At 41.2% G+C, this 25,555-nt stretch overlaps 1 protein-coding gene across 3 annotated transcripts in view; it reads left to right on the top strand.

Annotated features, from left to right (window-relative positions):
• SUGCT (succinyl-CoA:glutarate-CoA transferase) overlaps positions 1 to 25,555 on the top strand; it is an 840,768-nt gene that overhangs the window by 783,269 nt on the left and 31,944 nt on the right. Inside the window, exon 14 of one of the 3 annotated variants that reach the window (XM_059397230.1) lies at positions 11,209 to 11,692. The exons of 1 other annotated variant lie outside the window; for it this stretch is intronic. In XM_059397230.1, the coding sequence (XP_059253213.1) occupies positions 11,209 to 11,213 (5 nt within the window). In that variant the 3' untranslated portion in view covers positions 11,214 to 11,692. Of the gene's footprint in view, positions 1 to 5,177; positions 6,613 to 11,208; positions 11,693 to 25,555 lie in introns of those variants that run through there. One more of the 3 variants, XM_059397222.1, reaches the window with a different exon arrangement.

Below are 25,555 nucleotides of genomic sequence, written 5' to 3'. Positions count from 1 at the left end.
GTGGTGAAAAAATAATGAATACTGTTTTTCTGAAAATAAATAAATTGAAAAAATTTTTAAAAATGTGTAAAAATTACAATTTGAAAATTTCAAGTATAATACATGTATATACACCATACTTTGATCTTAAATTACATGAATGAACCCCAACTTCAGAATCTTTCTGAACTCAACCATATACAAAATACCTGGTTTCTAAAGGGGCTTATGGGAAAGTATATGCAATTTATTAAACTGTGATATGGCTTTCTTAGTAACATACAATTGTTTAAGGAAACATAAAGTTTCCAAATATACAGTATTTTTCCAAGTGCCTTAATGTTAGCAAGTCTAAAAAACAAACAATACCATCCTAGTTCTTTAATAATATCATTCTAATAAATGGTAGTTAGTAATACCATTCTGAATTAAGACATTTTTGTGAGAGACCTAGGTGACTCAGTCAGTTAAGGGTCTACCTTTGGCTCAGGTCATGATCCTGGAGTCCTGGAATTGAGTCTTTCATCGGGCTCCCTGCTCATTAGGGAGCTTGCTTGTCCCTCTGTCTATCGTTCCCCCTGCTTATGCTCTTTCTCTTTCTCTGACAAATGGATAAATAAAATCTTTATGAAAAAATGGGACTTTTTTGCACATAATGTTAAATACCTCTCATCTGGACTGGTAGCAGAGTCTTCGGGGTAGATCTAGAAGGTACCATGGTAGTATAGTGTTTAGTGGGAGTAACACAAGTAGTGTGGTTGTACCCGAAGATTCCCTCTTACCGTCACTGCGTGGAGGCTCAAAGTCCAGGTTCTTAGTACTGATCCATGCTGCTAGGTGGATGGATCTCAAATATTATGCTATGTCAAAGAAGCCAGACACAGAAGGTCACATAAGTATGATTCCATTTATATGCAACATCCAGAATAGATGAAGCCAGAGACAGAAAGGAAGTTCGTGGTTGTTGCCAACAGTTCACGGGAGGGCTGAGTTGAGGGAGACTGATAGAGGGATAGAGAGTCTGACTTTGGAGTAATGGAAATGTCTCCCAACTCTTACAAAGAGGTGGTCATTGCACAGCATAGAGACTATGAAATGCCACTGAATTGTTCACTTTTAAAGATTTTATTTATTTATTTGACAGACAGAGATACCAAGTAGGCAGAGAGGCAGGCAGAGAGGGGCGGGGGGAAGCAGGCTCCCTGCAGAGCAGAGAGCCTGATGTGGGGCTCAATCCCAGGACCCTGAGATCATGACCTGAGATGAAGGCAGAAACTTTAACCCACTGAGCCACCAGGTGCCCCTGTTCACCTTTAAATGGTTCATTTTCTGTCATGTGGACTTCATCTCAAAAATTATTATTTGTTTATAAACCTACGCTCTTGCACCCAACAAACTTGGCAACTGATTCTTACTTCCTACTGTGTGATGTTGGGCAGGTTATTCTCATTCCCTAACCTGAACCTTCACGCTAACCCTTGTACCCGAAGCCTCCTTGGCCTCCACTGTCAGTCCAGATCTGTTGTGAGGGTTTCTCAGACATGATGACTCACTGACTGGCGCACTCTTAAGTTCTGACAAAATGGCAGCTGCCATGCTGGGACCACCCGCAGTTTCCCAGCTGCATTGTCCAGCCCAGATTCTTGGTGTAGTCAAGTGACTCTTTCCACTTGGGAGTCTCACTCCAGGTCATTCAGGTAGGAAGAAGTCACATGACATTGATTCATTCAGTGGCATCCTTCTTTTGAAAAACACGTTTTAGGTTAAAACTGTTTTAATTAATGTCAAAATTGGAACAGACTTGGAGAGCAGTGAATAAGGATCACATCCCCAAAACATTATCAGACTTTTCATGAATGTTATGGATCCTGCCTCCCCTTGACCCTTGACCCTTGACTGACAAGAGACTGATCAGTGAGGAAACAATTTATACTGGAGCCTTTAGGAGGAAGTGTGAGCTTCCATGCAGATTCTAAAATGAAACAAATGAATAAACAAATAAAAAGCAGAGACAGACTCATAAATACAGAGAACAGACTGGTGGTTGCCAGAGGGAAGGGAGAAGATGGGCAAGATGGGTGAAGGGCAGTGAGTTGTATGGGCTTCTGGTTATGGAGTGAACGAGTCAGGGGGTATTGGAAATGTAGTCAGTGGTACATGTGTGTGTGGTGACAGATGTTGGCTACACTTGTGGCAAGCACAGCGTAATGGGTAAACTATTTAAATCACGTGTTGTATGCCTGAACCTAATGTAACATCATGTGTCTACTCTACTTCAGTAAAAAATAAAATTTAAGACACTGGCATTTTTCAAAGAGCTGGAGCAAACAATCCTAAAATTTGTATGGAATCAGAAGAGACCCCAAATTGCTAAAGAAATGTTGAAAAAGAAAAACAAAACTGGAGGCATCACATTGCCTGATTTCAAGCTTTACGACAAAGCTGTGATTACCAAGACAGCATGGTACTGGCATAAAAACAAACACATAGACCAGTGGAACAGAGTAGAGAGCCCAGATATGGACCCATAACTATGATCAAATAATCTTTGACAAAGCAGGAAATAATATACAGTGGAAAAAAGACAGTCTCTTCATATAGGGTGCTGGGAAATTTGGACAGCTATGTGTAGAAGAATGAAACTTGACCATTTTCTTACACCATAAACAAAAATAAACTCAAAATGGGTAAAAGACCTCAATGTGATACAGGAATCCATCAGAATTTTAGAGGAGAACATAGGCAGTAACTTCTTCGATATCGGCCACAGCAACTTCTTTTAAGATATGTCTCCAAAGGCAAAGGAAACAAAAGTGAAAATGAATTTTGGGGACTTCATCAAGATTGAAAACTTCTGCACAGAAAAGGAAACAGCCAACAAAACAAACAGGTAACCCATGGAATGGGAGAAGATATTCACAAATGACAATAGAGACTAAGGGCTGATATCCAAGATCTATAAAGAACTCCTCAAACTCCACACACACAAAACAGATAATCATGTCAAAAAATGGGTAGAAGACAGGAACAAACACTTCTCCAATGAAGACATACAAATGGCTAATAGACACATGAAAAAATGTTCATAATCACTAGCCATTAGGGAGATTCAAATCAAAATCACATTGAGATACCACCTTACACCAGTTAGAATGGCCAAAATTAACAAAACAGTAAACAACATGTGTTGGAGAGGGTTTGGAGAAAGGGGAATCCTCTTACACTGTTGGTGGGAATGCAAGTTGGTGCAGCCACTTTGGAAAACAGTGTGGAGATTCCTTAAGAAATTGAAAATAGAGCTTCCCTGTGATCCTGCAATTGCACTACTGGATATTTACCCCAAAGATACAGATGTAGTGAAAAGAAGGACCATCCGTATACCAATGTTTATAGCAGCAATGGCCATAGTTGCCAAACTGGAAAGAACCAAGATGCCCTTCAATGGATGAATGGATAAAGAAGATGTGGTCCATATATACTATGGAGTACTATTCCTCCATCAGAAACAATGAATACCCAACTTCTGTAGCAACATGGACAGGACTGGAAGAGATTATGCTGAGTGAAATAAGTCAAGCAGAGAGAGTCAGTTATCATATGGTTTCACTTACTTGTGGAGCGTAAGGAATACCATGGAGGACATGGGGAGATGGAGAGGAAAAGTGAGTTGGGGGAATTTGGAGGGGGAGACAAACCACGAGAGACTGTGGACTCTGAAAAACAATCTGAGGGTTTTGGAGGAATGGCGGATGGGAGGTTGGGTGAACCTGGTGGTGGGTATTATGGAGGGCACGTATTGCATGGAGCACTGGGTGTGGTGCCTAAACATTGAATTCTGGAACACTGAAAAGAAATTAAATAAGTAAATAAAAAATGATTTAAAAAACAGTAAAAAAGGGGGGGGGCAAGGAGAAGAAAGATGCAAGCATTTGACCATCTGTTGAAAGTTACCATTTGTCTGTACTGGATGATGTATGTCACACAAAAATGTGGCTTGATGGTCTGGGGAGGTCTGTCCTCTCTCTCTATCACCAACAGTGGCTTCAACCACATTACCCTTTTATTAATGGGATTCTCCGAAGAGCTTGAAGCACATTTGCTGCTCTCCTCACTCACCTTGTGTTACCTACATGCACTTTGCACCCCAAATCAAGAGCAGGCTGGAAGCATTTTTATGACATAGAAATGCACTGTTTTGTAGTCTTCTGGTGACTATATCATTTGTTTTCCCGAAGCCTAATCAAATGAGAGGTGAAGAACAGCCAACATTAATATCATTTATTGAGTGAGGCAGCAAAGGTAAAAATCTACTGAAACACTGTGCTCCCCAGGGTCTGGCCAGCTTCTCTGTGGAAGGGTGGGAAAGGAAGAGCAGGTTCCTGAGCTTATACAGAGTGCATGGCCCTCAGTGCCAGACTGTGCCATTGAATGTGGACTGGAGTCCCGGTGCTAGTAGCTATTTGCCATGTGACCTTGAGCAAAACTTGAGCTTTTGGGGCTTTCGAGTCCATACAGGGAAGTATGAGGATCATAAAATCCATTTCCAGTAGTTGTGGAGAGCGTGTTTGAGTTACCCCATGTACAGTGGCTCAGTGCTCTGCAAACAGCTGCCAATAAATACCCCCTCCTCCTTGCATGGCACCTGCAAACCCAGATCTCTGACAGGGAAACTCACACCCAATACCTCTTCTGCCACCAAAAGGCTTCAACAGGGTCTGGTGGTGGTTTAGTTGATCTGCAGCCTGCTGAAGTAAACCTTACAGTCTATAGGAGACACTGAATAATAAATGTCTGGATTACCTTCACCTGGGGTCAGATTTCCAGCTTCAGAGAGAGACAATGTGTACCTGTGGTCCTTGTTCTTTTGGATGCAGAGAGTCAACCCAGTTGAGTGAACAACCTCAGAGAGTCTTGGTGACAGTACTGGCCACTTCTGCGTGGGACTGGCATACACCAGGCACATACATGTCCCCCACGCCCCATCCCCACATGGGCAGGTCAGATGACCACTGCACAGCTGGATGAGTCTGAGTCAAGAGAATATCATGTAAAAATAGATTCATTTCCAAAATGTGCCACCATTTTGTAACTGGCAGTGATATTTTTGGCATTCATTGAAAACACCCCAGGCTGCTTGGGTAATGATTTTCCTAAGGTTAGTCATTAACAGGCTTCCTGCTTTCCTCTCTTTTTGACAGGCCCAGCTGTGAGATACAGTAAGTTCCAGATGTCAGAGGCCAGGCCGCCCCCCCTGCTTGGGCAGCACACCACGCACATCCTGAAGGAGGTCCTTGGATATGATGACAGGGCCATTGGGGAGCTGCTCGGTGCTGGAGTGGTGACCCAACACGAAGCCGAATGACTGAAAATGCTCTTAAGACCACAATCAGAATATACTTCACTAGCGAAGGCAGTCGTCTTTCTGGACCCTTTTCTCCAGTTCTGGTGCCTGCCTTTGCAAAGAAAAGTTAGAGTAATTCCAGATTTCCTGCCTTGAGCTCCCAGAATGCCTCTGGTATCAGTGCATCTAGGGCTTTTGTACCCCACCTACTACTCCTTACTGTTCTCTCCCCCACCGCAGATAATAGATTAATTGTGGATTTGTGGAATTTTTTTTTTTTTTTGGAAAGATTTTTTTTTTCCTGGAAAAATACATTCCTCATTCTAATTACATTAATAGCCTAAATGTTTGCCCCTCCAGCCCACGCAGGTCTGAAAAAGAGCAGATCTCTTGATGTTCTCTACTTGCACATAAAGTCTTCATTTAAACCTTTGTTAGTAAGTCAAAGCAATAAGCAGAATGACAGTTTCAGTGATTGATTTTAAACAGAATAACTTAATTTTGAGCTCATGAGTCCTTTGTTAATCTGTAATTTAAACCATGGATTTTGCTGATGTCCATTAGGAAAACTGAGCTTCATTTTCCCCATGGGGGTAAATATTTGCTTTATGTTGTATTTCCCTGATTATTTTATGATATGTGGCAGAAAATCAATTTCCATCGTTGTATGTTGAGGTGCATGGATCTATCTGCATTAAGGGGTGAAGAGCGGTTCTTTAATCAGCACCTTAATTTGAGCCAAGTACAAATGCAATAGGTTTTTAAATGAGTGTCAAATGACCATCTAGGCATTGAATAATGTTTAAATAATAGGAGAATGAAAGGAAACCATTCCCTTGTAATCTGAGCACTCACCGGAGAATATATCATGCCTTAGTATTAAGTATTTGCATTTAAATATTAAGGTATTCATCAGGGAACTTAAAGCCTGGAAAATGTTTTCTGTCCAGAAGGTGGCAACTGATTTGACTCTATGTTCCAGGATAAACTGTCGTTCAGGCTGCCAGTCCCCCAAGCCCAGGTATAGACCAAGGCTTCACGTGACCTCCTGATCAATATCCCAACGTGATCTGAAGTCATAACCATTAGGCACACATTTTGCAGTTGTCTCATGACCTACCACGTGGCAATTGAAACTTCAGTTAGAGGTGTCTATCTTTCAAACTGTGATTTAGAGCTGGTTTTCCTTTAGTGTTCTTTTTTGATGGGGATGATTTGAGCCATGTGTCCATGCTGTGAGCCCCATATATTTCTAGAATCAAGGATTGCAAATAAATAGGAAATGTGTCTTCTCACAAGCTCTCATGGGACTTTTTAGAAGAATGCCTACTAATTCTTGGAAGAGCTATTGTCCCCCCTGCTTTGCTCTTTGGGGACATTTAATTCTGAAGCACTCCTGCTGTGATTCCACGAGTTAGACTTTCATCCCACAAGGGTAAAACCTTCTGCAGTGCTTTCCCCCCAATGGCTAGATACACAATTGGAGACATTTGCTTCAGGTCAGGCATCTAAATGAAATTCCTCCATGTCTATACAATCAGGGATGAAAATGGCAAAAGGCGAGATGACAGAGTATTGGCAAAGTCACATGATCTTGAAAACCAGATTCATCATTCCTCCTACAAGTCCAAGTAGATATCTTTAAATGCAGATTACTTGATTAGTGAGCAATAACCCTAAATATCTGGGTAGCCTTGTGTGGGAGGATACTGATCATTCACGGTCACAAAGTGCCTTTAAAACCTTGAAATCCGGGCGCCTGGGTGGCTCAGTGGGTTAAGCCACTGCCTTCGGCTCAGGTCATGATCTCAGGGTCCTGGGATCGAGTCCCGCATCAGGCTCTCTGCTCAGCAGGGAGCCTGCTTCCCCCCCCCCCTCTCTCTGCCTGCCTCTCCATCTACTTGTGATTTCTGTCAAATAAATTTAAAAAAAAAATCTTTAAAATAAAAATAAATAAAAATAAATAAATAAATAAATAAATAAACCTTGAAATCCTTCAAGACTGAAAAAGAGTTACCACTGGTGACTGTCTCCAGTGTGATCCTATATCCAGATTTCCACCTACACAATTCAGAATGACCCAAGAGAACTTTGAACCTATTCAACACCCAAAAGAAAGCATTTACTCTCCTAATTTAGTGAGAGAAATAATTTAGAATTAAATTTCACGTTCAGATCGATAATTAGTCCTGAAAGAAACAATCCACTGACTAAAATTGCTAGCAATATGCCCAGATCAAGTTATGCTTATAAACAAATGTGCTGTTTTAATTATCAGGGCCTATTTTCTTACACATTCCCACAGCTGAGCACACCACTAAGAGACCATATGCTCAAGTTCAGAGTGTGTCAAGGCCTGCCTTCTGGCAGGTTTGTGTCTGAGGTTGACTTAGAAAATTCTTTGAAACTTAGTGGGTTAATCATTATGGAACTGAGGGTGTGTCCACAAGCAACGAGTCTTCCTTCTCTTGATTTTGTCCTGAAACATTTTGCTGCCATGATTTTCTGGTTAACCTGGTTAAATGCTGGAAATGGTATTTTCCAGCATGCACTCTGATATTCTGAACGCTTCTCTAGAAGAAGAGAAATGAACATTGACCAAGTATGCGTGACTAGTGTGTGACTAGTCCAGCTACTTGAACTAGTCCTATGTCTTTGATCCATCTACTAGGAGTTTGAAGTACAATCTTGATTTTAAAAGGACAGCAGGTCTCATGGGCTATTTCATATGAGGTCATTAGGCTACCTTACCCATGTAGCCCCCTACTGGGGAGTTTTGCATGAAGACTTCGTGACCCCTGTTTTCAGCCTTTTTCAGGGAAATTCACTCTACTTCTGGGTCACCAAAATTTGATATTTCACCTCTATCTCTTTCATCCAATGACAGTAACATGCTGTCTGCTTAAAAAGCTTTGTAGATGTATGTCTTGCCTATCACTCTCCCATATGGCTTAATGCTGCCTTCATCCTCAGGACTCTGAGAAAGAATGCCAGCCCGGAGATGGACAGACTGTCTAGATCTACCTCTCCTCTGTCTGCTCACCATGGATTCTCAACTGGCAAAGGAGATGAGTGGGAAAAAAGGCACATGACTCACCCTCCATACCCTGACCCTGGGCTGTTCATATTCAAATCTTGTTCCTAAGATTATGAGATTCTTCTTATATTTGCCTCTATTTATGGGAGACTATCTGCTATGGGAGTCAGCCCTTATAATTGATGAGATTCTTAAGACATAGTGGGTCTTAAAAAAATTGTTGTTCACCTTGAACACTGTAGTATCAATGATCCTTATGAGGCCAGAATACCAAGCTCATATCTTTTCCTTCTTTATTTTGAGGTACTAGGACAGATATAGTCATCATTTGATAGGGAAGATGAAAAAGTTAAAAAAAAATACATATGTGGTCCATATACACTGTGGAGTATTACGCCTCCATCAGAAAGGATGAATACCCAACTTTTGTAGCAACATGGACAGGGCTGGAAGAGATTATGCTGAGTGAAATAAGTCAAGCAGAGAGTCAATTATCATATGGTTTCACTTATTTGTGGAGCATAACAAATAGCATGGAGGACAAGGGGAGATGGGGAGGAGAAGGGGGTTGAGGGAAATTGGAAGGGGAAGTGAACCATGAGAGACTAAGGACTCTGAAGAACAATCTGAAGGGTTTGAAGGGGCGGGGGGGTGGGAGGTTGGGGGAACCAGGTGGTGGGTATTAGAGAGGGCACGGATTGCATGGAGCACTGAGTGTGGTGCAAAAACAATGAATACTGTTACACTGAAAAGAAATAAAAAAAAAATACATACTTCCATTCCAAACAGCAGTTAAGAAAAACAAAAAAAACACATCACATGAGGCTCTCCTATTGGTGTGTTGAAGTTTTCCCAGATATCAGGACAAAGTTGTGTTCCTTCTTACAATTATAGTATAGCAACACCAGAGTTGAATGTTTTATAAATTGTTACTCTCATAAGATACTTAAATAGTTTCTCTATATAGACATACTAAGCTATCTTCTGAACACAAATGACCATGAACTTTTAAACCAGGCTGTCTATGTGCAGGACACATTTATGTGGTGGGGTTAGTGGGCTATAAGCAACTCCAAAAGACACATATCCCCCAACACCCAAAAACAAGTCTTTCAGCATCACTCTAGAAGTATTATTGAAAAATGAACGCAAATACTTCACCCTCATATTTATTCCACATATTGGGGAGGGAAGCACAAAAAAGGCAGAGTTTTGAAAAAAAATGAAAGTTGAAATATGACAATTGGGTTAGCAGAAAATGAAAAGAGAAAGCATGCCCAGGTAAGACAAACCCAAGGTTGCATTTGTTCTAGAGACCCTGGTGAACCCATAGCAGTCTGAACCCAGCCTGGCCTATAGACACCAACAGGGAAGGTGAGCTCTAAAAGGAGCTCAAACACTACCTGGGAAACAGACTTTATCCACCTTAAAATTTTTCTCAAGAAATAGCTCTTTCCCCCTATTCCTTAAGACCTTAACATTAAATGGCCTGCCCAGTCTCCTGTCTCTTTGCAACATTCCTAATGAGAGGCTGTGGTAAGTAGTATAATGGCCCACCAAAGATACCTGCTTCCTAATTCCCAGAACCTGTGTTACATCACTGTCCCCGGCAAGAGAGAATAAAGGTTGTTAATCAGCTGACCTTGAAATGGGAAGCTTATCTTAGATTATCCTGGCGGGCTCTGTGTAATCACAGGGGTCCTTCCAATGTGGAAAAGAGTCAATGTCAGAGAGATGTGATGTAAAAAAGACTTCAAAAACTGTTGCTGGATTTGAAATGGAAATTAATGAAGGAGTGTAGGTATATTCTAGAAGATGAAAAAGGGCAAGAAAAAGGGACTTTACCTTCGAGCTTCCAGGAGGAACACACCCCTACTTGATCCTTAGCCCAGTGAGACTGGTTTTTGACTCATGTTGGACTTCTGATCTCTAGAACCACCATGCAATACATTTGTGTCGTTTGAAGCCACTAAATGTGTGATATTTTGTTATAGCACCAGTAGGAGACTAATACAGAGGCTGTTCTGCCTTTATTTGAGTGTCCGAAGTGACAGAAAAATTACTACTTTCAAAGTGATCAATTAATACCTTGTAACTCTATTTTTTTCTTTCTTCCTTCCCTCCTGCCCCCACCTTTCCTACCTTGCTTTTTTCTCATTATTTGAAGCTCCAGTCCTTCCTTTCCTTCCCACCAGTAATAATATCCTTTCTCCCTCTTTCTGCGCAGTTCTAGATCCCTGTTACACAAACCTATATCCCCAAACCTGCAACTGACCTTCAGAAAAATAGGACTAGCTCAGTGATTTGGAAGGTAAACTTGTGATAATTCTGGCCATGACTTTACCTCCAATAGCAATTCTGAATTAATCTCTGGTGGGGGCGGCTCTCAAATAACTGGCTGTCCCCTTTTTTCCCCTGAAACTAAGGAAAGGAAATGAAAGAGAAATCCAAATGCTACTCTGGGCTGTGAGCAAGCCCTCAGGCTTACTAACCCTCTGTCCCCTGTCCTCAGTCCTGAGAAAAAACTAAAATAAATAAAATATAATATAGAGCAGAGTTCAGCCTTTGTGATAGTCAGAATCCTACTGTTGTAGTTAGTGAGCCTTCAGCAGAGGAAGGGGAGGGAGGGCATGGCAGTCAGTGATTCTCTTCTAGCAACTAGGCTTTAGCCTTTGTTTCTTGCTCTTTCTTAGAAACAGTGGGCTTGCTCAGTCCTCGGTTGGTGATGAGTAGTTTGTACCTTGGCATTTTAGTCAAGGGGAATGCTGCCTTCTTCCTTACCTTGGTTTTGCCATCTGTTAAACTGGGTGAGTGGATCCTTACCGCAAACTTTGCTTTCTTCTTTCAACAGGATGAAGAACACTTTGACATATCGCTCCTCCACCCTCCCGCCACCTCCCTTGCCCTTTCTTTTTCTTTGCAAATTAACCACTTGACAGTCTGTTCAACTCAAGTTGGTTTCTTTGGCTTCTGACCACACAGATGGGAACAACAATGTTTTCCTGCTCCTCATCCCATTACCTGCACCCTTTCCTCCTGCCCAGAGCTGCACACGTACTCACCATGAATCAAGACACTGAGCTTCAGAATACACATCTGAGATGGTGAGAGAAAGTAACGTGAAACTGCCATTGGAAAATATCTTTCTTTCTGCCCCTTTACCCCTTTGTGACTCCCAAGGAAAAACTCAGATCTCCACAGCCTCTCTTGGTGTGAGACATGGCAACGTGTAACACACATTCACCCTGAGGGTCTTGGATTTATGTTTTCAGATTTTTGCTAAGAACTCCCTGGCTGTTCTTGACAGAAGCTTTGAAATATACTATTAATGAACATTATTGTGTTCTTCCTTTGGAGGGGGTCAAGAAATTTGTAGCATTCATTTTGGGGAGACTGTTAAAGAATCACTATTTCTGGGAGTAGAAGAAAGAGGTATATTTCCCCAGCTAGTATTGCTCATATATACAGCCAGACATGCTTGCAGTAGCATCCACATAGACTAGAGGGCAGAAGAGAAGTTCAATGACCCCCATAGGTCACCTCTGGAAACAGTGCCCAGTGATTAGAATCTTCTCAGCTTGATTTGCTGAACAGTGCAATGGGAAAGGTCTGAGATAAGAGCAAACTAGTGTCCCATTCTTAAAAACATGACAGAGTTGGAATACCCAATCACTGGGGCTTCCACTTCTGGGTCCATGTTTCCCATCTTCTGAATCTCAAACATGGTGTCTGGCTCTCCAACTTTACTTTCTGGGAGAATGTAAGTGAAGGGATGTGGGCTCAGTGTGCAAGCCGAGGCAGTGCTCAATTAGCTGAACTCAGTGACAAAACCATGGAGAGATGACAGGAATGGAAGCACAATGCTTTGTACAGCTACTCTCTTGTGACCCCAGTGACATGAGGTGAGTATGGTGGGTATCTGCATAGTGCACTTCTGGGGGAAGGTTTATTAACTCAGCAGCATGAGCACTCAGATCTAGAATAGGCCCAGTTGAGAAAGGAAGAAGACTCAGCCACTCGTCAGATGTATCTTTAATTTCCTGTACAAAACGGAAGCAGATTTATTATATTCATCCCTGTAAAATAAGAACTCTTATTGCATTCTTTTTTCTCTCTTAGGATACATACCAGCAATTGTTTAGAAATGCGGGCAGATCTGTTCATGGGCTCTGTGTCTGGGGTTAAATTTGATGCTAGTAACATTTAGTAAGCATGGCTTGTAAAGCACTGTTCTAGGTAGGAGACTTAAATGTACCAACTCACTTAAAAAGCATGCCTGAGAGGGACTGACAGGTGCTCCTGAAGAACATATCCTCCAATCTACCATATTCAGTGGGACTGAGTGATAGCTGCTGTTATTACCATGATACTACCCTGGAATCAGGTCCCTAAAGCTATGGTCCCTGAACTTTTATAATCTTCAAAGGGGTGAGGGATAAACACATCAGAAGCAAATGATCTAAAACTAAACAAGGATCCTAAGAGAATCAGCTGAGTTCAGACACTGTCAACAAAACCCTGACAAAAGTCTTCTCAGGTTGCCACCTCAGGGAGGTTACTACAGTTTCTCATGTGTTACAAATCCTGAGAAGATATACTTCTACAAAATAGGACCTTAAGATGTTTTCTTCATCCCAGCAACTTTTTCTGGGTGAAAATTTACAGATACAAGTTTCTATTTTTAGTTCTTTTGAAAGGTGAAGTGGGGTCATAAAGTTGGCTGATGAGGTAGGTCAAAGCTGCTGAGAACAATAAGAGAAGGTAGAGCTCTTGGATTTAACCACTTAAAGGAGCATCGCTTGGGCTAGACAATAGGCAGCGGACTGTTGAAACCCAAAGAGAAATTCCGGTGTAAATAAGCCTTGGCTTATCAGTGGTGATTGGAAACTGAGCAACACCCATTTCTAGTTCCATTTCAGAGTCTTCTGGGACAAAAAAAAAAAAAAAAAAAAAAAAAAAGGAAGTAGGAGAGATTCTAGGATGATAGTGATGACCCTAGCAGGAGTTAAGTTACATTAGTAGGAGAAAATTTTTTTAAAAAGTTACATTAGTAGGAAAATATTCAATTGTGTAAAAAGCTACTCAGTCAGCAAATTCCATGAAAAATGCATTGCCCCAACTGAGAAGATACAGCAGTGAACCATGAAAATAACTTCTTTTGATTTGGAGCATTTTCAGTGCATAAGAGTAGAGGGGACAGGGAAGTACAGCTCGATGTTGGTCTCTTGAACCGTGAATGAAACTTCTTCTGATTTCCGCAGCTGGAAGTGATCCGTGCATCTTGTTGGCCATCTCAGTCCTCTGTATTTACCTGACCATAACAGTTATAACCTCTGAGTTATAATTACTGGTCATCAATTGCTCTCTCCCATTAAGCTATGATATCCATGTGGGTACCTTCATCACTGTTGTATCTAAAGGGATTATCACAATGCTTACTCTGTAGGAGATCCACAGTAAATATCTGTTGGATAGACATTCTCTCACCCACCAGATTACATGTTCTTTGAGAAAGGAACTGGTCATATTCATTATTTTCATTACTCATGGTGCTTATAATAGGTGATCTGCAAAGATGTTCATCATCAGTTACTCCTTTCCTATATGCACATGCCTCTGTTCCTATCAAGAGATACACTTTATTTCCCTTTTCCTGGAATCTGGGCTGGTCTGGTGACTTGCTTTTATGTTGTTGTTGTTGTTAAACTTTTTTATTTTAAATAGTTTTAGATTTACAAAAACTTCCAAAATAATACATCGAGTTCCCACATACTGTTTTACCCAGTTTCTGCTAAAGTTAACATTTTATATAACCGGTGTATAATATCTAGGGCAGAAAATTAGCATTGATATGGTTTATAGATTGATATCAATCTATAAATGCTCAAATCTTTCCAGCTGTCTCACTTTGGCAGGAAGAATTCTAAAAGTGTCCCAAGGATTTGTAGGCCCTGCTGCACACACTCTCTCCCAGTTATTCATTCAAATACCAATCTAAGTGCCACTATGGAAAGGTTTTGCAGCTATAATTAAGGCCCCAAATCAGTTGACCTGAGGATAGGAAGATTACCTAGGTGGGCCTGACCTAATCACTGAAGTCCTTTGAATCTAGGTCGAGAGGTCAAAGGCATTAGACCAAAGATTTGAAGACGTGGGAGAACTTTCCAAAAGGCTATATTTTCCAAAAGTGACTCACTTTGACCAATTAAACGAGGTGGGAGTGACACTATGCCATTTCTAGGTGAAGCCTTGGAAAGGTGTAGCATCTTCGTCTTCTGCTCTTAGAAATCAACCACCATGAATGAAGTCTTACCATTATCCCCTGTGGAAGCTTATGGCCATTATCTTCTGAAAGTGTGGGGCGGGGGGGGGGGGGACTTGAGGGAGCACAATGACACCAGGCACAGGAGTGAAGCTTCTGTAGACCTCCTACCCACCCCTGCAACCACATGAATACAACTGCGTAAGCAACCCTATCCAGTGCCACACAGAGCAGAACTGCCCAGCTGAACCTTACCCCAATTTCTGATAGCATAAATTGATGTTGTTTTAATCCATTCTTTTGAGGTGGTTTGTTATATAGCAATACATAAGTAAATGTCTAACTCAGGGAAGGATCTTAATACATATTTGATAAAGAAAGGCTAATGAATAGTTTTCATGGAATTTTGGCTAACTGAAATAGGAAGTAATATGTTATGGGTTATTAATTACTTTTTCTATTGAAAGGGCAATTAAAAATCTGCTTTTGTTGAAAGTTCTTCTCACCCGAATAGGCTTACTATTGTCACTGGAGGAACGAAGTAGTTTGAATTACTTTGATTATGTCATGCCTTGGGGTCATTGTTCTGACAAGATACAAACCCCTTCCCATCTTCAGGTGAGACTGAGGACACGTATGTCAGAAATCGTCATGTTTCTGATCTCGGAAGAGGTTAAACTTAGGACAGTTTTAGGTGATTGGGAGGTTTCCATGGTAGGCAGCTTCTCAGATGGACCCCAATAGGTCTCACCCCTGCTTCAGACATTTGCGCTGTCCCTTCTCACATTGTACCATGGCTGGTCTGTGGAAGCAACGGCATATAGAAGAGGTGAAAAGGAAGCTTCTGTTCTCCCTTTCTCCTTCTTCCTCTGTCTTTCCATCTCACCCCTCACTCTGGGGGAAGGCAGTTGCCATGGAATGAGCAGCTCTGTGCAGAGGCTCACAGAACTAGGAACTGAAGCCTCTGGCCAAAAGCCAGTGAGAAGCTGGGGTCTGCTCAGAACCCCATGAGTAACTTTGGAAGCAGATTCTCCAGCCTCAGTATAGCCTAATGTCTGTAGTCCCAGTCAGCAGCTTATTGATATCTAAGAGCCATGCAGTAGAGCTCCTCCAAGATTCCTGCCCCTCAGAAACTGTGTGAAATAATAGGTAGCTGTTGTTTCAGACTTTTTTTTTTTACTACAGAATTTACATTTTTTTTTAAATTTCTTTTTATTGTTCCAGAATTCATTGTTTATGCACCACATCCAGTGCTCCATGCAATACATGTGTGCCCTCCATAATACCCACCACCAGGCTCACCCAACCTCCCACCCCCTCCCCTCCCAAACCCTCAGTTTGTTTCTCAGAGTCCACAGTCTCTCATGGTTCATAGCTTTGTTTTTAATAGATTAAGTTAGCTTCAATTTGGGGCAATTTGTTTCACAGCATTAGATAAATGATATAGTTCTCCATTGGATTATGACAAAAAGTTATTTTTTATGTACAACTTTCAGTTTTGACTCTTAATGTTGTATTTTTTTTAATCAGTTATATCCACTCTTTGTTAAGTGTGATACACCTGTACTGTTTTGTTGAGATAGGGCAATTATGAACAATAAGGGACAGTGTTGGCCTCTGAGGTGGAAAGTGCAGCAGTAATGGTAGAGTTGGTGGAGTAGGGGAATGGAATACAACCACTAGTAAGAAATCTTGAGGACTCCTCAGAATAACCATATCCACAGTGTGTTAAGACCCAGTTCTAAAGTTCTAAAGGAGAGAGAGCCATTTATCTCCCATGGGACATCTGACAGTATCTAGAAACTTTTTGGTTTTCATAACTGGAGCAGCAGGGGGGAAACTTTGCTACTGGCATCTAGTAACTAGAGGCCAGAGATGCCGAGAAACATGGGCCCTACACAGTTTACCCCCCACAACAAAGAATTATTCAGCCTAAAATGTCAACAATGCTAGTACAAGAGATACTATACTACAGCAAGCGGGTCCTTGAGACAGAAGAGCAGGTGCCTGATTGTCACCTCTATGTTCTTTCCTCCTACATTACGTAAGTTTAAGGGAAAAGGGAGGTGGGTTTATTGAAGCATCATATAATCCCCAGATGAAGCCTACAATTTTTCTATGGAAATGCGAAATCTATTTTGACTTCTTGTCATAAGTGTGTTTTTAAAGGGGGCAGAGCAAAACATTCTAGTTAATGGTGGGAACTTGTTAGTTGTTTTTCATAGCTATGGTTGCATTAAAGACATAAATCAAATTGTCGGGACAGTTTTAGTCCTTAATATAATCAGAGAACTATAACATGCCCAAGTTTTGACAGTGGCCAGGCCACATTCCCCTCCTGGGTTGTAATTTACTCTGTAGAGTTAGGGACTTTGATGAGATAATTACTGAGATCCCTGTTTTAAATTCTTCCATTCTATGGTTCTTTCATTTAGGGTCATTCTGGGGATGTACGTATTATCGACAAAGTGATGGACAGGTTTGAACAATACTATTTAAAGGAGAAAGGCAATTTAAATGAGGAATTAGGAGTGCCCCTTTTGGGTATCTGGTAATCCAGAATGATAGGGAAGTAGAATGTTTACAAAGTTAACAAATAGGAAGGGGAAATATCCACACAATCTTTGGCACATCCTCCTGTCTCTGACATATGCACTCTATGGATATCTCTCTGGAGGAGCATTGAGGGTCTCAGGGCAGGGTTAGTGGATCAGATCTCAGTAATAACTTCAGCAGAACCCAGCTGAGCCCTTGATTAGCACATTCCTACTAATTCCCCCCACATCTCTGAAATCCTGCAGGTCTGGATGTGGGTCTTCCCTATAACATTGAACTTTTGAGGGCATGAGGCGAGTAAGCGCGTGTGCAAAGCATTAACCTACACTTGCAATTCTGTCCAGTTGTTTTGACAAGGTTAAAGTAAGGACCAAAAAACTCACTGACAAGCTCCCACTGGAAAAAGTTACTTCGCCAAAGGAAATGATGTTTCAAAGAATTGAATGGAAGAAGACTATTTAAAGGTCATAAGATAGAACTTAAGCCTAGATGACGACTTTTTCTTGGCCCTACTTCTCAACTCTATAGACCTACGCAAGTTGCACCTAGAAGATATGCAAAGGGAAGGGCATCTGGCATCCAGACTTTTGTACCAGTTTGTTGATTTTATTCAACTATCAGAACATGGCCAGGCTCCCGGATCCACCCATTCCTTTCCATGTCCACAGTCACCATTTTAACCCTCATCTATCTTGCTTCCTCTCCTTCTTGACATTTCTGTCATTTTTGTCCTTTCTTCCAATTCCAGTTTTAAAAATCCCCTCTTGGGGCACCTGGGTGGCTCAGTGGGTTAAAGCCTCTGCCTTCGGCTCAGGTCATGATCCCAGGGTCCTGGGACTGAGCCCCACATCAGGTTCTCTGCTCGGCGGTGAGGCTACCCCCCCACCCCCCGACCTGGCTCTCTGCCTGCTTGTGATCTCTGTCTGTCAAATAAATAAATAAAATCTTTGTAAAAAGTCCCCTGTCTATGAAACCTTTTAAAATTCATTCTAGTCCATCCTAGATGATAACTGATTACTCTTTTAGTCTCCCCAATTCTCATGCCTAGTTTTATTTTGCTGTCTGCAGCATCATTGAAGGTTGTGTTTGTGAAGCTTTGGGCAAGTAGAGAGGGTGGGAAAAAGGTGTTTGACATCAAGGAACTGGAAATTGAACTGGGAAGACAGGACATGTATATAAACTTGATGCAGAGTAACTCGTGGCCCTACATACGAATGCCAGTGCTATAGGAGTTCCGAGGAGAGAATGATCTCTGTAATCTGGTGTGTTTAAGAAAGTAATTATGTAGGAAATAAATTTTCATCCTCAAACAAAAATGATATTTAAATAAGTGGAGGCAGGAAGAGTGTTGTATGCACAGGTGAGCAGGCCATGGAGGCACGGAGGCCACATCTCATTTGGAAAGAGAAAACAGTAAAGAAGCCTTTTCTTTTGCCAGTGCATTGGAAGACTGGAGAAGAGCAGACTTTAGAGTATGTTGGAGGCCTTGAAAGTCAAGAGGCCAGTTTTTCTGCAGGTGCTGGAAAGCCATTGTAGATTTTCCAACAAGGCAGGGACTTGCCCAATGTTGAACATTGGGAAGGTAGCCCTGGTAGCTATGACAGAGCATGAGGCAATCCAGGAACTCGAGCCAAGGGGACTGACTGTGGCAATCTGACTGTGAGTCAGTGAGAACCTGGACCAGAGATCAGAGTCTTGAATGTTGCATTATACATTTTGTTCCACGTATCTATTTTGTATTAGTTTACCCAGATTATAAATACCTTATAAACCAAGAACATTTCCTCCTAGTTTCATAGCATATTCCTTGCTGCCTACACAGTGCTAGAGATTAAGTGTCTGGTGGTGAGTCAAAGGTATTATTATTACTCTATACATTTTTATCAGGCTTAGCTGCTCCACATGAGTTATAAACACACAGCTTTGGTATGGCAATCATGTAAATGTTGGTAGCAAACAATATATTCTCTACATAATATCTTCTTTAAGGACAAGGGTACAGAACCACTTAGATCCAGTCAATCATGTTTGCATGTGAGTCCTCAGAGTAGTTGGAAGATGGAGCCTTGAGAAGCCATTCCACACTTTGGGAGCCCTAGCAACCTACCATCTTCTCAGGCTTTAAGACTGATCCTCCTCTGGGAGAAGATATGTCTATACAAGGTCATGGTCATGGTGAGAGCTAACACATGGGATGCTAGGCATGAAAACTAGTGAGGCCACCTGTCTGCCTGCTCCATGGAAAGTATCTGTCCTTATTACAGATTTGGGCTGAGCCCACATGCCAGTCTGCAAAATGGTGTTGCCACTAATTAGGGGATTCTTGTTAGTCACTTTAGTCATGGCCAATTAAAATGGCTGTAGCAATTTTCTCAGGCCATGAATTCTAGGTTGTTTTGGTCTACTATTTAACCCTTTACTACCCTCATGCTTTATTTTCAGAGATAGATTGGAAGTTTCTTAAGGATAGAGATGATGTCTTACATTCCCTTTATATTCTGCTAAGCACCTGACACAAAAGAAGAAAATGAGAATGTGCTTAGTAAATGGTTGTTGAATTGGTCTGTTGAGAAAGCTCATGTTCTCAGAAATCTGGAAGACCAATTATTCTGTCAAACTCATTGTTCAGTGATGAAAATGCACCCTTGGTTTTAGTCTGGAAGGCTTAAAGGGATGTTCAAGATAATTCTGTGTGGTCTAAGGTTTAAAAAGTGGCAGAGAGAAAGAGAATCTAATTGTTCAGTTCTACCCATGGCATTGAAGAAGACATACCTTGCACCTTGCACCTATGGCTAATTCCTACAACTGATGATTTTACCTTCCCCTTCCATAAATGGAACCCTAGAATTCTTCTTAAGTACTCCTCTGGACAGACACTAGAAAGAAATCTGAAGTGGCACAAGAAAAAAAAAATCCATTTGCAATTTCAAGACTGTTGAAGCTATAGCTGGTTGCATCTTTGGGAAAACTTCCTATAAGACCATAAAGTGTAACATAGTATGGACAATGATGTTAGTAAGAGATTATCCTTACTGGATATTTTAATGATCTTTCCTTATGTCCATTTCTCCTCCACAAGTGAGCCAGTCCTGGTGATCCTATTCTACCTGCAGTGATAATTTTAGAATGGGCTTGGGACCCAATTCTGGCCAATGGGATGAGAGAAGTCTACTGGAAAGCTTCTGGAAAATTTGCCTTGCCCTTTCTTATTGAACACAAATGAGAAATAATGTAGTCCTAGTTGCCAGAGGAAGCCACAAGGTGATCAAGAGAAGACACAGCTTTGAGATAAACCCAGACTATGAGAGAGGGAAAGAACCTAGGTTTTGGACAGCATATCAAGTTATCAATCATTTTGTGCAGGAAGTGTGCTCTTCTCGATTTGAGCTCATATGAAACACACATTTACTTATTGTTTTAGCCAGTTTGAGTTGGTGATTTTGTTGTTTGCAACCACAATACCTCCAGGTAGGGGAATATCTTAACTTTACAGGGATTATCTTAATTAATCCTCATAGTAGCTCTGTAGGGTGGACACTATTTTCATCCTTATTTCTTAGGGAAGGACAGTAAGGATTAGATTGTGTGAAGTGACTTTCCTAAGGGCATGGGACACTTAGGCATTGGAGCTGTTATTTGCACTCAGGAGCCCACACTCTTCTTTTTTAAAAAAATATATTTTATTTACTTATTTGACAGAGAGAGATCACAGGCAGGCAGAGAGGCAGGCAGAGAGAGAGGAAGGGAAGCAGGCTCCTTACTGAGCAGAGAGCCTGATGTGGGGCTCCATCCCAGGACCCTGAGATCATGACCTGAGCCTAAGGCAGAGGCCTCAACCCACTGAGCCACCCAGGTACTCTTGGAGCCCACACTCCAGTATGCTGGAGTCAAGCTGTCTGTCAACTTACTCTATGGGGAAAAAAACCAAGCAGGTTAATTCTAGGAAATGTACAGGGCATGTTGAAGTTTCTAGAAAGTCTTTTCTAACATATTAGAGGAAAGGGGATTATGTGTATTTACCAAGTTGAAGACATGACTAAGGAGCTAATGGCCCCCTTAATTTAGAAGTCTATGTTCAGAAAGTGTTTAATTTGGCTTCTTTCCCTCTAGTGGGCCAGAGCTGTATTTCAGAAGGAATGAAAGCTTCACCACCATAAATCAGAGGTTCCTCCCCTAACTCCACATGCATTGTCTCAGGCCCGTGGAAGGTAGAATTGGTACTCTGGGATGGTAAGGCCCTCTGGAGTGGGTTAGCGAGTCATTGTGCTGAATGAGTGTGTGTGTGTGTGTGTGTGTGTGTGTGTGTCTTTTCTAGAGCTGTCTGACTTGACAAATGCTTCTCAGCACCACAGGTCTCACTGTGAACAGACACTAGACCACTGCTTCTCCTGGGGAGGCCTGTGTCACCTGGAGCCATTCCAGGCTTCCACATTATCAGGTTCGAATTTTCCCTGGGATTAGCCCTCCTCCCTTCCTCCCTCCCACCATCCATCCATCCATCCATTCTTTCTTTCTCTCTTTTTCCTTTTCCCTTCTATTCTTTCCTTTCCTTTCCTTTTCTTTTTTTCTTCCTTCCCTTCCCTTCCCCAGAAGGGACAGAGCTCTTCTCCAGAATTCATAATAACTTTTCTCTTCTTCAATATATACATGGATGTCCTTGCTTTTTTACTGAGAACCTGGATGAAGTTCAAAAGCATTTGAACTTGAAGTTGAAACATGTTGAAGTTTACTTAGGACTTTTTTGAAGAAATATCTTCCTTTTCTGTATTGATCACTTTAACCCACTTGAAGCCTCCTTTTGCCAGTTTCTCTTGGATTATGGCTTGTGATCAAAACTTTAAGTGATCTTTTTAAGAAAAAGATTTATCCATTTATTTCAGCGAAAGAGTGTGTATACATGAGCAAGCAGGGGAGGTGGGGTCGGGGGAGAGGGGGCAGAGTGGGCAGAGGGTGAATGACAAGAAGACCCCATGCTGAACGGGGAGCCCAATGTGGGGCTCAATCCCAGGGCCTTGAGATCATGACGTGAATCAAAATCCAGAGCTGCACACTTAACCAACTGAGCCACCCAGGCCCCATCAAAACTTTAAATGGTCTTTAGATAAAATGTAATAAAAAATTTCACAAGAGCCTCCTAAAAATATCTCTTATGTTTTACCCAAATATATGTCTATGTCTATGTATGTTTACTAGAAATCACCTTCATCAGTGGATAACTTCCTCTAAACCATTACCATATGGATTCTATATGCTTTGATAAGCATTTTTAGACATAGACTGTGCAAAGGTGATTTTGAGATATTTTGTGGATTTTCAATAATGTATTTGGAGGCACTGATGTATACTCAGTGAGTAGAGCATGTGTGTGAGTTAAAGTTCTTCTTAATATGCAAAGCTTTTCTTTCTACAAAAACTTCAAACATAAGACTCATCCAAAACTCACAAACTTTTGGAATTAAAATGACAGGAACTTCTCTAGGGAATTGTCTTTACTATGAGAGAAATTTGGTGTTTTGTTTGTTTGTTTGTTCTTGGAACCTTAACCTTTGCACACCAAGTGCTGACAGTATAGAGGCTAGACTTTGAGATTTTTGGTTCTGGAAATAAAAGTCTGAGTGAGTTATTACATACTTGAGGATTTGCCTCTTAGGATGCTAAATCATCTTTGGTTTTAAATTTCTAAAACATTCTCATCACATCAAATTGTTTCTGCACATGTGAGGGTCATATATTCTGAAAATGCATGATGGCGAAATCAGGCATGATGGAAAACTGACAGTTGAAACAAAGCTCTGGTATGCACTGCCCCTCCCCTTGCCCACTCCATTCACTCCTCTTCTGTGTGCCCCTAATCCCTGCCTCACCTTCCCAGGGATGGGAAGTATCTCAGGTCCTTTTCTTCTGGTAGGGCCTGAATTGTCTTCTTTTATCTTTTCTTCTTTGTTTGGATGGGACATAGTGGAGGCTGGGACTTAATTTTAATTCCTATGAGTACTTTAGCTTTGATTTTTCCTTTTCCTTTTTTCATAGAATCCTATTCTGGTTTTCTGGATGCCATCTTGTTTCAAATCCCTCTGAGAATATTAATTAAACGTTTTCCCATTCTCTAAAATATTATCCTCTGTTTCCTAATTATTTATGTTTTCTCTGGTGTTATTTTTCCTCTGCTCTGCTCTGTCATGCTGCAGATGTCCTTAGAAGTGCATGCACATTCAGCAGTGGAGCAATGGGCACCTGGGTGGTGTTCCTCTGTGGGTGGGGCTGATTTTCAGGTACGGGTCCCTTCAAGGTGAACATGTGGGGAGCTGACCATTACATTAAAATGCCAGTTTGGGGAGTGCTTTGCTCTTGGGTGTCAGTGTGCATATCAGCTGTCCTAGTTTTCCCAGACAGATTTTGTTTTGTTTTATTTTAAAAAAAGAAAAGAGTTTGCCATTTTTTTCCTGGATAGCAAACACATTATTGGGCATCTTCTGTGTGTAGATGGGTGGATGGGGGATGTCATAATGTCAATGGCTGGTTATACAGACTTTCACTTAAACCCATTATTGTCAGTTCTGTGCTGTGCTCTACAGGGCAGTCAACACTCTTCTTAAGGACACTGTCCCCCCTGTAGACCCCCAGCACACACACACACACACACACACACACACACACAAACACACAAGAATGAAGCTTTCTCAATCTTACTTTCTAAATTACCCTTCATCCAAACACTGCACCTTCCAGAAATTTTGGAACTTTCTTGTCTGCTAGTGACTCCCATTATATCCTGTTTGTCATTGTTTGTTAATGCCTTTTAGTTTATTTGCTATAATTTATAGATTATTTATAAGGAAGATTTAAAAACATACGTAAAGTTAGAGATAATAGTATAACCAACCTCTCCATTCTTAAAGTCCAGCTTCAACAGTTATCAATATTTTGTGACCCTTATCCACCCTCCTATTCTCTTTTCTTGGAATATTCAGAAAAAAATTCAGGCATCCTGTCATTTGACCCATACATAACTCACATTATATCTCTAACTGAGGAAGTATGTGTATGTGAGTATGCTCACACCTGACAATACCTCCTTCATATAACATAACACACAGACATTATCCAAATTGTTTCAATTATCTCAAAAGTGACATTTTAAGTTTGAATTCTTTGAACTGTGATTCATTATCATGGTCCACAGCATGTCTTCAATAATCACATTGCTTTAGTTTCTTTTCTTTTGTAACAGTTCTTGTGTGTGTATGGGTGTGTGTGTGCGTGTGCGTGTGTTTTGGGATGGGAGGAGGTTCATATTCATATTAAATTTGCCAGTTTTGTTGAGGTAAACAGGTGACCCCCAAATCTCGATTAAAGACTCTATCTAACTATTAAAAAATGTTAATAAAAGTTTTAATTTCTGGCTCCTGTTGCACATTTTCTGAAGTTTGGCAGTGGTTCAGCTCCTTTCCACATGTCTTTGTATGCTAGGACCCAGCAATTTGTGTCAGGATGTTCTTGCCACAGACATAAAAGGGTAACAAAGCCAGTGACAGGATTGTTGGCAAAGCTTTCTTAGATGTGGCCCGGTCTCACTTACTCACCATGAGGCAAAGTCATGAAACCCAACTGGTATCAATGGGACAGGAGTGTAGACAGTTCCACTGGGAGAGTGACCATCCAAAAGGCAGTAGGCACAAATGTATGATCCAATTACAAATGAATAATCCTTCCTCTTGCAGGAAGAGGGAATGAATAATTGGGCAACAATAAAATCCACTGCCCCTGCCTTTGATCAATTAGAGAAACTAGGCCATTTGTTCTGTAGACAGTTCCATGTTCTGAATATGGCTGATTGTTTCCTCATGGTACTGTTTGATTTGTTCTTTTATGTCCTGGACACTGGTATTGAAACCTAGAAGATTGAACAGATACAAGTTTGATATTTTTTAAGGTCTCATGGATACTCTTCATATGTACTTCCTGTTGCACCTCTGAAGCCATAGAACAGTTGATTAACCCACTTTCACTAATGCTTTTTGTAAATAAGCTCAGTCGGTATCAGCCTGATCCTCCCATTAAAAATTTTTTAAAAGTCTCCTAACAAGGGCGCCTGGGTGGCTCAGTGGGTTAAGCCGCTGCCTTCGGCTCAGGTCATGATCTCAGGGTCCTGGGATCGAGGCTCGCATTGGGCTCTCTGCTCAGCAGGGAGCCTGCTTCCCTCTCTCTCTCTCTCTGCCTGCCTCTCTGTCTACTTGTGATCTCTGTCTGTCAAATAAATAAATAAAATCTTAAAAAAAAAAAAGACAGAATTTCCAAAAAAAAAAAAAAGAAAGAAAAAAAAGAAAAGTCTCCTAACAACCTTTCATCTTAGGGTTCCAGCCTTCATTCATGATTATTA

This window comes from Mustela nigripes, chromosome 4, assembly GCF_022355385.1.
Source record: "Mustela nigripes isolate SB6536 chromosome 4, MUSNIG.SB6536, whole genome shotgun sequence".
In the NCBI taxonomy this organism is placed as follows: domain Eukaryota; kingdom Metazoa; phylum Chordata; class Mammalia; order Carnivora; family Mustelidae; genus Mustela; species Mustela nigripes.
This window is presented reverse-complemented; position numbering and strand designations above follow the sequence as displayed.